At 42.6% G+C, this 13,331-nt stretch overlaps 3 protein-coding genes across 3 annotated transcripts; 2 read left to right on the plus strand and 1 right to left on the minus strand.

Moving 5' to 3' along the window:
- Window positions 1-501: 501 nt before the first annotated feature.
- On the plus strand, window positions 502-3,665 carry EAE98_008175 (uncharacterized protein; the record flags this gene model as incomplete). The annotated part of the gene is made up of 2 exons (XM_038955798.1): window positions 502-1,452; window positions 1,610-3,665. Exons 1-2 carry the CDS (start codon window positions 1,367-1,369, stop codon window positions 3,663-3,665), a joined length of 2,142 nt encoding a protein of 713 aa, XP_038807664.1. The 5' UTR covers window positions 502-1,366.
- Window positions 3,666-5,729: 2,064 nt separating this feature from the next.
- On the minus strand, window positions 5,730-7,583 carry EAE98_008176 (uncharacterized protein; the record flags this gene model as incomplete). Its single annotated transcript, XM_038955799.1, has 1 exon — window positions 5,730-7,583. The coding sequence occupies one exon, from the start codon at window positions 7,581-7,583 to the stop codon at window positions 5,730-5,732; it is 1,854 nt and encodes a 617-aa protein (XP_038807665.1).
- A 3,624-nt stretch (window positions 7,584-11,207) lies between these two features.
- EAE98_008177 (uncharacterized protein) lies at window positions 11,208-12,597 on the plus strand (the record flags this gene model as incomplete). Its single annotated transcript, XM_038955800.1, has 4 exons — window positions 11,208-11,324; window positions 11,404-11,694; window positions 11,784-12,142; window positions 12,216-12,597. 4 exons carry the CDS (start codon window positions 11,208-11,210, stop codon window positions 12,595-12,597), a joined length of 1,149 nt encoding a protein of 382 aa, XP_038807666.1.
- Between the last annotated feature and the right edge of the window lie 734 nt (window positions 12,598-13,331).

Raw genomic sequence — 13,331 nt, forward strand, 5'->3', positions numbered from 1 at the left:
CAGCACTCTCATTGGCTTGCAACACAGATCAACGGATTGTAGTAATTGGTGCTTGTAAGAAGATCTCCACAAGGTTCAGGCTTAGAGTCGTAAGGTTTGGGATACACAAGGACATAGCTATTGTCTGGCCATTCCTCTTTTTCACCTGGACTAATGGTATGAAGTATCGATGATTAAGGAGAAGGAGATGAGAGACAACGAGAGGAGGGAGGCAGACAGGAGAGGAGAGGAATGGAATGGAATTAAAATGGAGATTATGAAGAATCGAAAGAGTGAAAAAAGCAGGAGTACGTACGTACAGACTGCACTACAGTCAGTCTACAGACCATAATGCTGCATCCAAGATTTCCTAGTCTCCTGAGTGAGCACACAATCGAATAAGATGATTGGTTCTCAGGGGAAAGGTGCCGAGGTTCTAATAATTTTATCGGTATAGCTGCATGTATAGCTGCATCTTTCCTCTAGATACCCAGTAACTTCCTTGAACCCATCGCACCTCGATCCTTCTTTCCATTCCTTCCATTCTATTCTTAAATCTCATTGCAGACTGTGTATATCGCATTTCTTACTCTACAGTCTATCAAGTACTTTTTGGTTACCTTCCCTTCCTTGAAACAAGTTGATCATCTCATCCACTCGTCATACTAGACGCAAGAGAGGGGATTGTCATTATCATTGACGAATCTGGAGAAATCTCAAGATTTCGGGTGGATGATTTCCCCCTTCATCTCACATTCTCACACATTCTTCAGCGCTTGAGTAAACTGGACTCATCTAATACACATATATATACATACATACATACATACATATCGTACATACAATTTGCATCTCAAGGTCTCAAGGTCTTAAAGTAGTCTTAGAGTCTCAAAGTCTCAAAGTCTCAAGTCTCAAGTCTCAAGTCTCAAAGTCTTAAACAATAACTAACTACCTACCTACCTACCTACCTACCTACTTAATATAATTCATGCCCATCTCACCGAAATCGTACAACCTCGTGTTCTTGTGTTATAAATTCTGCCGATTCATTCATTCTATTCCAATCATTGGAGATATATCTTTAACAATCTTTAATCAATCTGAACTTTGAACTTTGAACTTTGAATTGCTCTGATCTTCCTGATCCGAGCCGATCTTAATATTATTTTATTCATCCCTATGCAATTCTCTCTCTCTCCCACTCTCTCTCCTTAACCGCCCATTTTTTCCTCTATTATCTGACCATAAGACGAAGAAACCTCCGAATTAATCCTGGACAAATTCCGTCCTGTTGCATTGCGGCGCTGCTCGGAATCGCAAGGGGGATAAAGTATTCTTAGAAAATATTCCCCAAAGAAATGCAGACAAACCTTCGATCAAAACAGTCATGGCAGATGCGACAGAGACTGGCAATAGAGTGAGGCAGCGTCGTGCAAGTCGCCCCAAGGTAAAGACAGGATGTAATAATTGCAAGTAAGTTCCTTGGGGAGTTTCTTTTCTTTTTTTCCAAACTATTTTAGCAATTCTGGGGTTCCCGCGTTCCATTTCCCCGCGTCCTTCGCTATTTGATGATGGTGGTAGCAAGACAATCAATCTTTGGCTAATTCACGGAACTTTCTTCATTTGATAGGAATCGAAGAGTGAAATGCGATGAAACGAGACCTGAATGTATAAAATGTGTGAGATCGGGGAGACGATGCGATGGTTACCCAGCGTACAATCCGAGAAATAGACATGCCAATAATACTCTCCCAATTGCTCCTCGACCGAGTAATGCTGGCTTGGAATCGCACTCAACACCATCCCACAACACCATAATAACACCGGCTTTACCTGGTTCGACTGCACTCGTTCCTAGGAAAACAGCTCGTATTATCAATAAAGCAAGATCTATCGGTCCAATATCACCTACCACACCATCAATCCTCACACCATCAACCACCAATTCCATCGAAATTGATTCCGAGATCTTTCGACCACCCACTCTCGGTCTTCCATTCGACGCAAAGGAAGGTCAATACTTCCAAGTCTTCCGCACTCATACCGCCAGCGAATTATCTGGATTCTTCGACTCAGAATTCTGGACGCGTAGTGTTCTTCAAGAATCGCATTCTGAAGCATCCATACGTCATGCTGTTGTAGCTCTTGGAGCTCTCTACAAAACATTAGAAAAAGTCGCTGAATCCCCTCCGAGTTCTCCTACCCCTTCTAATCAGGGTACTTCGAGCAGCGATTCCGCACCTACGCATTGGAGTTTCGCTTGGGAACAATATGGAAAAGCAGTTACGCGCATGCGCCAGAGCATCTCGAATAATGAGGTTAGATCTCAACGAACGGTTTTGATCTCCAGCGTGTTATTCACTTGTTTTCAATCGTTTGTGGGGGATCATAAGGCTGCTATTAAACAAGTACAAGTAGGGTTGGGAGTGATGGAAAAACAACGTAGGGAAAGAAAGAAACCGTATATTCAGCGCGAGGATGATATTGTGGAAGAAGAGTTGGGACAAATGTTTACACGCATGGCCATTCAAGCCAAATCATACGATATGGCGTTTCATTTTCCAGCTCCATGGGTTATTCGTCTCTCTACCAATCCAAGTATCGCTAATCCTGTAGCATCACAATCCGGACCGCCCTCTCCTTCCACAACCAGCTCTCCTACGAATCTCGATTGGAGATATCACGTTTCTCGAGATCCTAGTTTGGCAAATCCACCCAGTCCATCCGATAGTTCAACTGGCACAACCGCCTCAATTGAAGCACCCATTCCCGAAAGCTTTCCAAACATTCACGAGGCGAGATTAGTACTCGATGCTTTGTGTGAAAGAATAATGAGATATAATGAGGAGCTAGTAGGTTTCTACACCGTATCCAATAATATTCTTCCCGCCTCTATAAAATCCAACGGATACGGTTTCGGTCGTTCTCTCGAACAATGGCAAACGACATTCGCCCCTCTTCTTGCTAAACGCCGTGCGCCTGGTACTTCAAATATTGAAAGGGCGGGTATCATCGTTCTTCAAATGACATGTATCATGACACGAATTCTGGTCTTTACCGCGTTTTCCGCCAACGAAATGGATTTTGATCAATTTCTTCCTATATTCACCGAGATCAACGAATTAGCTAAGGAATTGATCGTGGATGAAGAATTAGCATTGGCACAAGCACGGTGTGGAGCAGGTTGTAAACATGTTACTTCTGGTCCGGGAATTAAAAGGGGCATGCGAACGCCATTTGGAGTTAAGGTTACGAGTTCTTCTCCGAGTCCTGGCCCTGATGGAAAACATTCGCATGAAACTTATTCGCATATTAAACCTTCTTTTGCTCTTGATCTTGGTATCATTCCGCCATTATTCGTTGTGGCGACGAAATCGAGAGATAGAAGATTGAGGAGAGAAGCAATTAGTCTTTTGACATCGAGTCATAGGAGAGAAGGGATGTGGGATTCGAGACTTTGTGCGGGAGTTGGAAATTGGATTATGAATGTGGAGGAAGAGGGATTGGATCCATATGTTAAGGGAGAGGAATCGGAAAAGCAAGTGGTGCCGGATGAGAAGAGGGTGATGGTTATGGAAATGTGGTTTAATCTTGAGAGGAGGTGGGCGATGTTGAGGTGTGGAACTAGGGGGGTGAAGAAGGGAGATTTTGATGCGAGGGCGAGGGAAACACCGGTTTCTTGGTAGGGAGGGTGTGGTATGGTTTGGAGGACATGAGAAATCACGGGGAGATTGGGAACGGAGAACGGAGAAAGAAGTCAAGGAGTGGCGGTTGTATGATAGTGTACATACATGCTTTTCCAAGGCGTCTGGTATGGATTGGATGGGATGGCATCAAATGTATTTGGAAAATGGGGGTTGGGGGATGGGGGATGGATCGACAGAACTGCATAGCAGGGAAATACATTTGATTAGGATATTGTCCTTTGAGGACGGATGGGGGAGTATTGATGAATAGATATTTACATCTATATCTATATCTCTATCTATATTGATTGATAGTCACCTACATAAATGAATCATAGTTGAAGAAATGGACATGGAATTGAATAGGGAGAGAATATTTTGTATTGGGTGGGTGGGTAGGTAGGTAGGTGGAGTGGGTAGGTGGAGTGGAGTGGGAGAAGAGGGTTCAGAGGAATAAAATGGATGCATGCATGCATGAATGGGTGAATGGATTTGGGTTTGATGGCATGGTATGGTATGGCATGATATGGCATGATATGGCGTGGCATCATAGCTTTTAAGTTAATCAGTAAGATTTGGATTTTGGTATTTGGATCTTGGTATTTGAATTTTGGTATTTGGGGGGTGGATGATGGGTGGATGGGTGGATGATGGGTGGATGGGTGGATGATGGGTGGATGATTGGGTGGATGAGTGATTGGGTGGGTGAGTGATGGGTGGATGGGTAATGGATGATAGGCGAGTAAATGAGTAAATAGATAAGCACCAGCAGTGAGTAATGAGTGAGTGAATATCGTAGTAATAAATAGTAGCTACCTATGTATACTTCATGTTGTATCTAGGTACCTAGTAGTTTATGTTGTTATTTGAGTTTAATGGATAGATAGATAGATAGATATATATATATATATATATATATATATATGAATATTGTAATTAATGAGTATTGTAATAATTGAGTGTTGTAATAAGTATTGTAATAAGTATTATAGTAAATGAGTATTGTAATATGGTGATATGGTGATATGGTGATATGGTGATATGGTGATATGGTGATATGGTGATATGGTGATATGGTGATATGGTGATATGGTGATATCGTAAGTGTTTTGATAAAGAAGAGAAGGAGGGAAGGAGGGAAGGGGATTTGATAGGTGGGTGTGATTTTTTTGGATTTGGATTTGGATTTGGATTTGGATTTGATTTGGATTGGATTTGGATTTGGATTTGGATTTGGATTTGGATTTGGATTTGGATTTGGATTGGATTTGGAATTCTTTGTTTTTTTTTTGTGGGAAGGGGAGGGCTGGAGAGGGAAGGGGGGGAGGCGTGTGAGAGGGGGGGGAGGAAGTGTGAGAGGGGGGGAGGAAAGTGAGAGAGGAGTGAGAGAGGAAGTGAGAGAGGAAGTGAGAGAGGAAGTGAGAGAGGAAGTGAGAGAGGAAGTGTGAGAGGAAGTGTGAGAGGAAGTGTGAGAGGAAGTGTGAGAGGAAATATAAGAGGGATTATAAGTTATCTGAATATATTCAGATATCGTATAGAGTTAATATAAATAATGATATTATTTTTTTGCGAGTAGATATTATAAGTGTCTATATCTACTAGGTATATATCTAGATAAGTAAGTAAAGTATTGGGAGGAATGAAATGTACTGGTTTTTTTAAGAAAAAAGAAATATATATATGAGTGGTGAGTTGGCGAGATGAGTTTGTGAGTTTGTGAGTTTCTTATACGATATTGATGCTGATGAAAAGAAGAAAAGAGAAGAGAAGAGAAGAGGAAACGAAGACTAGAAGTTAAATCATCGATAATGAATATTTTCATTTCTCTTATTCTTTCATTGATAATATATACTTGGTAGGTTACCTAGTAATCTGTAATCATCCGTTCAGATTCCAGTCCAGCTCCTAATTTCCATTTCCGTTCCCATTGCCATTGCCATCGCCATTCCCATTTCCATTCCAATTCCAATTCCAATTCCAATCTCATATATATATCTATCTATCCTTTTCCCATGACCGTCCTTTGTAAAAATGCAAAAAAAAACTATATAAAAAAGAAACTCATCAATCATCAGAGTATCCCGTCGTCCTCCTCCTCTCTCCTTTATCCGAATCCAAATCTCTCCTCTCCATTTCACTTTCCGCATTACTCCCTCTCCTCTCCTTCTCCTTCTCCTTCTCCTCTTTCTCTTTCTTCCTCAATACCTGCGGACTCTCTTCTCTCCTCACCGGCGGATCCGGCACCGCCGGTTTTCCGATCTTGCGCGGACTATTCGCGATATTCCGTTCGCGCTTGCGGAGATGATCGAATTTTGTGCGGGCATGGAAGAGGGCGTCTGTAATTTTTCGATGGTTGCCTGTTCTGCGGGCTGCTTCCTGGAGCGCGGTCTTGCCGGCTTTGTTTTCGAGGAAGAAGAGTTCGTGCGAGATGTTTTTGTGGGCGAGGATTTGCGTCATGGTTTTGGGGGTGGAGAAGAGGGCGGCGTGGTGGAGGATGGAGTTTCCGTCGCGAGTGAGGAGGCTGAGGTTGCGGGTTTTGAGGAGGAGGTAGGTGATGAGGCGGTCGCTGTGGATGGGGATGTCGTGGAGGGATTTGCGGAGGGCGAGGTGCAGGGGGGTTTCGCCGAGGGGTTGGGAGCGCGTGTGGAAATTGGTGGGGGGCATCGCGTCTCCGATTAGCTCGATGATTTGGCAGCCGGAGATGGTGTTGCGGTGGTTTTCGATGAGGTGATGGAGGGTGGGAAGGGTGAATTGGATGGAGCAGGGGCCTTGGAGTTCAAGGAGGTGTCGGATTGCGAGGGGGTTTTCGTCTTTGATACTCTCGGAGAGGACTTGTTTGAATTTTTGGAAGGCGACGTCTTTGTAATTGCATTTGAGATAGATTTCTTGGAAGAGACCGGATAGACAATGGTCAATGGCTAGATCGAGAGGAGTGTTGCCGATTTGATCTCCGTCATCGAGGTTTGCTCCAGCTGCTATTAGAGTTTTGGAGAGAGACAAGGATTTACGACATATTGCGAAATGGAGGGGAGCCATGTGTCGATCGTTGAGTAATGAGATAAATCCTGGCCGACTAGTCATTTGAGACACGAGGAAGTTTCCTATTTCATGATGTCCGAAACGGGCAGCCCAATGGAGGAGAGTATCATGATTACCCGTCCCCGTTGATAGTATTTGAAAAACGCTGACTCCATTCTCCAAAAAGTGTCTAACAACTGGAAGTGCTTCATTTGTTCTTGTAGCCAGAAATATTGGCGGGTGTCCTGTTCCATCGGCGTTGTAGTTAAGATCTCCACCCTGTGCTTTCACAGCATCAATGATCGGTATCAAAGCCCCTATCTTATATCTAATCAATGCATGAACCAACACTGATTGATTAAATGAGTTGATAGCCAAAACATCCGCACCCTCTTGAAGTAAAAAATCAATCAATCCATGTTGCTCAGCCGCGACAGCAGAATGTAAAACTGTATTCCCTGCCCAGTCACGTGAATTGATATCGAGACCTTTGGCAATGAACATCTTCAAAAGTCTTTCATGGCCAGCTGCGGCTAGGAGATGTAACCAAGTAGCACCATTTCTTTCTCTTCCCCCAAAACGAGTTTGTGCCCATCCCAGCGATCGATTGTTGAAATAATTCATCACATATTCGGATTCCCAATGAGGGGCACAGGCCCATAGACGTCGTTGAGAAACATAACTGCGACCTCGACTGTAGACCCATATTGACCTTGCTCTCGGTTCTGGTTCGTTATCTACAGCTGGACGAAAGTGACGACGGAAAGCTTTTTGATAGAGAAGGTATGTTAAAATTTTCGCATGGCGTTTGGAGGTCTGGATCAAGGCGTTTAGTGGAGCTCTTCGAAGGTGGTCGCCAATGCATTGGATTATTTCTGGTGGAAGCTGATTGATATCCATGGTTCAAGGAGGTTTTGTGAACGTATTGATGAAAGGATATTGACACAAGGTAGTAGAATACTGCATCAAGACTTGATTTGATGGATATGCTAAATTAATCCTCGATATCAAAGTAAGAGGGTTTAAAGTACGGTTCTATATTCAGTGGTTTGCCGTATTGCTTTTTATGTCCATAGTCCGAATCGGATCACTCTTGCTGAAGGTTGAGAGACGATGATTTAGATGTCAGGTGAGTGTGAGTGAGGTATGTTTGGCTTGAAAGGTCAAAGTTTGCCCCTGATTCGGAATAGTAGTTAAGTTGAAGAAAAAAGCAAGTTCCATTCGACACTCAGGTGCTTCGAATGTTCATGTGAGGTCGACTATCAGATGTTTTGAGTATTCAATTTTAAATTTGATAATCGATAATCGATAATCGATAATCGAACACTGTTTTATATGAGGCGTGGTTTGGGGGGAGGGGGGTTTCAATATAGAAGAATCAATGACAAATTGACAAGAGACGATATGTATATCAATCAAGAAGGACCTCGGGGGGTAGGTAAGATTGAAGGAAGTGAGGTCGGTGGTGTAAAGAAGGAAATATAATGAGGCTGGATATCTATCAAATCGATGTAACTTGCGTAGATATGGATTGAATTGAAGAATTGGAGACCCAAAGTTGTTACAACAAGGCTTTTCCCGTCAAATAATGATTCACTTGGTATTGGGTACTTTGGATCTGGATTGGAATCGAACATATGGCGTGACAATTAATTTTCTAGATTTCTAGATTTCTAGAGTATCTTGATATATTCCTCAACAATTCTTCTTCATCCCTTTCGTACAAAGTGTAGGTACGTATCATGAAATGTGCTTTTGGTAAGGTTAATCATAAGTATGGATCAATGTAAGGTTGTCGGGATACGTTTGGTAGGTGGTATGCAGTGAGTGGTAGAAGAACAACACATTTCAGCCGAAGGATACCGCATCCGAGAATCTTCTTCCTATTTGTATGGCACTTGGTGCGGACTAGACATGTATGTAGGTAATATATATGGGATCCGTGTTCTAGAAAAAGAATTGACAACAGAGCAAATATAAATTGTCGAGTCACACGATATGCCATACTTGCATATGCAACATTTGAAGAAGTATGAGGCTCCTCCACGATCTTATTTGTTCAGAGACTGGGTCAGGTTGTCAGAATGGTCATGGCTGCCATGGCTGCCATGGCTGTCATGGTTGTCATCAATGGTCATACAATCTGTGGGCTAGAATTGGTCGAGAGGAGGGATGCTTGAGGGAAGGTAGGGATGAAAAGTAATGGGGTGGATGTGGATGGCTCGGATGATCTGGTGGCCCAATAACTTGTCACCACCATTTTATATAAGAGGAGAAGAGAAGGAAGGCAGCAATAGCCGCGATACACCACTCGAGAATTTATAGAATCTTTAGGCGAAAAGATAGACAACGACAACAACAAGATGTGAACACGAAACCACCAAGTCATGTCACCGTGATCAACTTATATACCGATTACCTGGAACATTTACATATACACGTTCGCCCACTACAAATGGTTGCGATTAATCTGTGTCTGAGCTATTGTCTCTACCTTGTGAATCTATAAAGTTGAGGATTGAGAAGTCGGACGGAAAGCCCTATTCTCAATTTAAATCATCAACTGATATATTATGATCAGCCAGAGCCATTTTTGTTGTTGAGGATACTCTCTGTTCAAGGGTTGCATAGGTAGGCAAGAGTTGAAAATGCTAATCAATTAATTAACATTCAGTTCTGTCCGATCTCAAGGAAGCGTTACACGTCGAGATTGTCGAAACCGTCGAGTTTGAAATCGCTCAAGAGCCCGGGTATCCCCAAACATATTTGAACTCGCGCACCTCCAACTATTTATCCTTCACGATGGCCTGCCCTTCTGCCAGGAGAAAATATCTAAGCAGCTTCTCATCTCTGTGTTCTTCTTAGGATTTGGCTGTGCGCGAAAGACGGCCGCAGATGGCGTCCTGTTCAGTGGTACTTTTAAATATGAAGGGTATTTTGAGATGGGTTCGAAGTGAGGTATCGGCATATACATTCGAACGTTTCAAGGCGATTTATCGATCATCTCCTCCAAAACTGGCCTTTATGATGCATTATCAGCAATAATTGCAACGCCAACTGCCAATACCTCGCAGTGGATTTTCCCTACTTATCCTCGAATTTGCAAACTCCGACTGCTATCGATACTCCATTATCTGTTGTAGACTTCGAATCTCTGCCATGAATATACAAGGGATATTGCTGGAACGTTTGTCTTTTTCGAGTCGTGGCGGTAGGCTTTGATTAGGCATCGTTATGTTTTTCTGGTGGGTATCTTCTCGGACAAAGTAGAAGAGCTGGTGAAGTTCTCGCCTTCGATTATTTTATTATAATTCTATGAGGCTTCCTGTTCCTTAGCACCTTTCACAGCTTGTGAACAATACTTTGAGGTCCACGGGTATTAACTGTATAGACCTCCCATGAGTATTCTCGCGAATTTATCGGAGTATAGGCTTCACCTCACTAGTAGTGACTCTATGAAGCTATTCCTTTTTAGCTATTGGTTCCTGAATATTTGTCATTGCAGATGTTCTAGGCTTCATAGACAGTGAGTGAGAATTTTGAGAGAGATGAGAGTCATAAAGAAGCATGCCTACTTACCGCAAGATTATCTGATATCCACATCCATACTTCCACACGAGTTGAGGTATTGAGGAAATTTCCCACATAATTCGACTGGTCAATGCTTTGTCACTTTAATCCTTCAATATCAAGAAAGATACGAAGCCAGGTACTTATCCATTACTCGCATCATACTACTTGACTTTTCAAGTAATTGTTGTGCGTTTTTGTCTGGCAATCTCCTTTGATATAGACCTCGTTCTGCTTTGCTCCAACAAAATCATATTCATATACCTACCTACTGCTTCTGACATCTCTAATCTACCCAATAGAATTGGTCGGTTTGTGTTTAGTTTGATTTGAAAACTTCTTGATGAGCCTACCTACCCAGGTGATGACAGATTTCAGATTTTTTTAGACTCATTTAGGGTCGAGGTTGGTGGGAGTCTTCACTATAGACCGTTAAACGTCATTCATCATCACCCAGATTGATTTTTCCGAACTCGTTTCTTCCCCATGTTGTTTTATTGCCCTGTTGATAAAGTCATTCTTCGTACTTGGCTTTAACAAGGTATAACATTGAATTCTCCCATTATTCTCCCCCTTCATTTACTTTATGATGGCTACCGCATTTGTCAATACCCCGTTCGAACTTCCCGGCTTCGAGACAAATTGTTCCATCTCGAATCCACGGTCAAAACCGATCATCCTTACTCCTTTTCTCAGATTATCATCTGAGCTTCAATTCTTCTATCAATCTAAAGAACCGGATGCGAGGCCTTATCTAGTAAGTCTAATTCATGATACGATGATGTTCTGACTAATAAGTTTTTTCTGCTAATACGTTTTTGTAAGAAGATATCCAAGTCGCTCTTTAGACCCTCTGGGACTCCCTATATATTTGCACATGAGTTTAGACAGCTAAGAGATTTTAGGAAACTCAATGTGTTGTCGTACAGTATTTTGAAGTCCCAGCGTGAACATATGGAACGCTTGTTATCTCGATGCACCTCGGTCTTGGGTGTACAAATTTGGTCTCCAGATCCTGCGCTGGTTAAAGCCGTGCGCGAAATGTTCTGCTTCTGTATTCACGTGGTTTGCGTAAGTAGTGAACTCTTACCCGATGCGTAGTGACATTCAATTTACAGCACCGGAAAATAAAGCTTATACTTTGTCACAGCAAATGCAATTGTTTGCACGCAGTCCCATATTTGAAGGTCAATTCGGGAGACATTTCTTCGAAATGGTTGGAAGGCTGCGTGAGAAGTCTGATCCTTTGAGTCAAGCATGTCTGAAAATCTTTGTGATGGATTTGTCTCTGATAACCCAGGAAAGCCATGCTACCTCATGTTGCCCAATATGTCAACTTGACCACCAAACCCCATACTACTCGGGACTACTGCACCCAGAAGATGAAGGGGAGGCACCATTGAAAATTCTACCACCACTTAATGAAATACCACGGCTATCGGTAAGTAATCATCTGCGAATTTCAATCTCTTTTTAAAATGCATAATCAAATCATAATGCAGATGCTAACCGGAATAACCATTGCCACAGAAGCCTGATGAATGCGCTGTTTGTTACGGACCTAATTATACGCCCGTGGCTACTATACCCTGCGGCCATAAAAATACCTGCTTAACATGCATTATTCGATGGACTAAAAGCGAAGAAGAAGCTCCTCCTAATGGATGCCCTTATTGCCGTGCCAAGATCGCTCGCTTGGAACTATTGATGCCATATCCTCGATTCCAAATCGAAGAATCTCAAATGGAATCGAAATACTCACTCGCGAGACCCTTTGCGGAAACTGAAATGGGTTATGAGGAAATGGAGAAAAGACAGAAAGAGGTAATGGAGGTTGTAAACCTGGTTGGGGCTTGGATCTGGCGGGTTTCGAAAGAGGATAGAAAAATGTTTGTAGCACAGCGAAGGCGGGAACGGAGGCGCTGGAGATTGAGATTGAGAAGGAAAGCTATGGGTAACAAGGTCAAAGCTATTTGAATGGGGTGCCGGTAAAGTGAACTCGTCAATTGATGGCAGTGGTTGTGGTGCGCTGGATTGGTGGTACAATAATTTTGGGGATGATAGAGAAGAGAATACAGAGGTGGGCGATTCCAGAGGTATATACAAGGATGTCATTATAATGGCTATGTCGATTGTTAAATCGTCGTCATTAACATCCGTATTGGATAGTAGCATGTTCTTGAGCATATGGATATTGGGTTGGAAGACCTGGTGTCAGGATTTCATCTTACTTTGTTATGAGAGAGAAGACGAGGATGCAGAATCTATCCGTATTTCTGGAGAGTGGTCGACTTTCTTGATGAGTCACTTGTTCGCTCGCTTATTTGACTGTGGTGTCTTTTGAAGATGAGCTTTAATTTTTCAAAGGCGTATCGGGCGAGGGTCAGGATGTTGCTGGAATTGAAGCTTTCATTCAGTATCTCGATGAGAGTGGGAGTTTTGAGGGATGTTTTTGGGTATGCTAGATATACTCCAGATAGGGGAGATGAATTCTGGAGGGGTTCTGCGGGGGTTTGTTCGGTGTAGAGAGGGAGGGGTCGATTTGCGTAGGGTCTTAAGATATGGGATATGTTGGAGATGTCGTTGAGATATGGATGGAAATGTTCTATTGTTTGAGAAGAGCGAGGGTGTGGAGGAGTGGTGATTGTGTGGTGATGACTTTTTGGAGGTGTTTTATCTTGCATTCTGAGCTATTAGTATGGACACAAGTGGTAGAAGGTGGGTATCACCATTTTCGATGCTAGGATATTCAATTATTCGAGAATAATCATGTTTCAATTGATTTGATCCCTCTTTGTAACAAAATACTCTCATCTTATCTTTATAGATGAATCGGTTATGTTTCTCGGCATGTTATAATAGCCAAATCTCATTTAGTCTGCCTCCACGGCAGTGGCCCTCGGAGAGCCAGCGGAGCGACACACATTTTAAATCTCTTGTTATGAGGGCAAGCCCCCAAACGCCATTTTTGCTCGCTGCGCTGGGAAGATGAGTAACTTCATCTTGTAATATATTTGATGTAATTCTAATTTAATAACTCCAGGGGTTTCAAAGCGCTTGTGTACTTTGGTAAGATTA

Source organism: Botrytis deweyae, assembly GCF_014898535.1.
Source record: "Botrytis deweyae strain B1 chromosome Unknown BDEW_021, whole genome shotgun sequence".
Lineage (NCBI taxonomy): Eukaryota > Fungi > Ascomycota > Leotiomycetes > Helotiales > Sclerotiniaceae > Botrytis > Botrytis deweyae.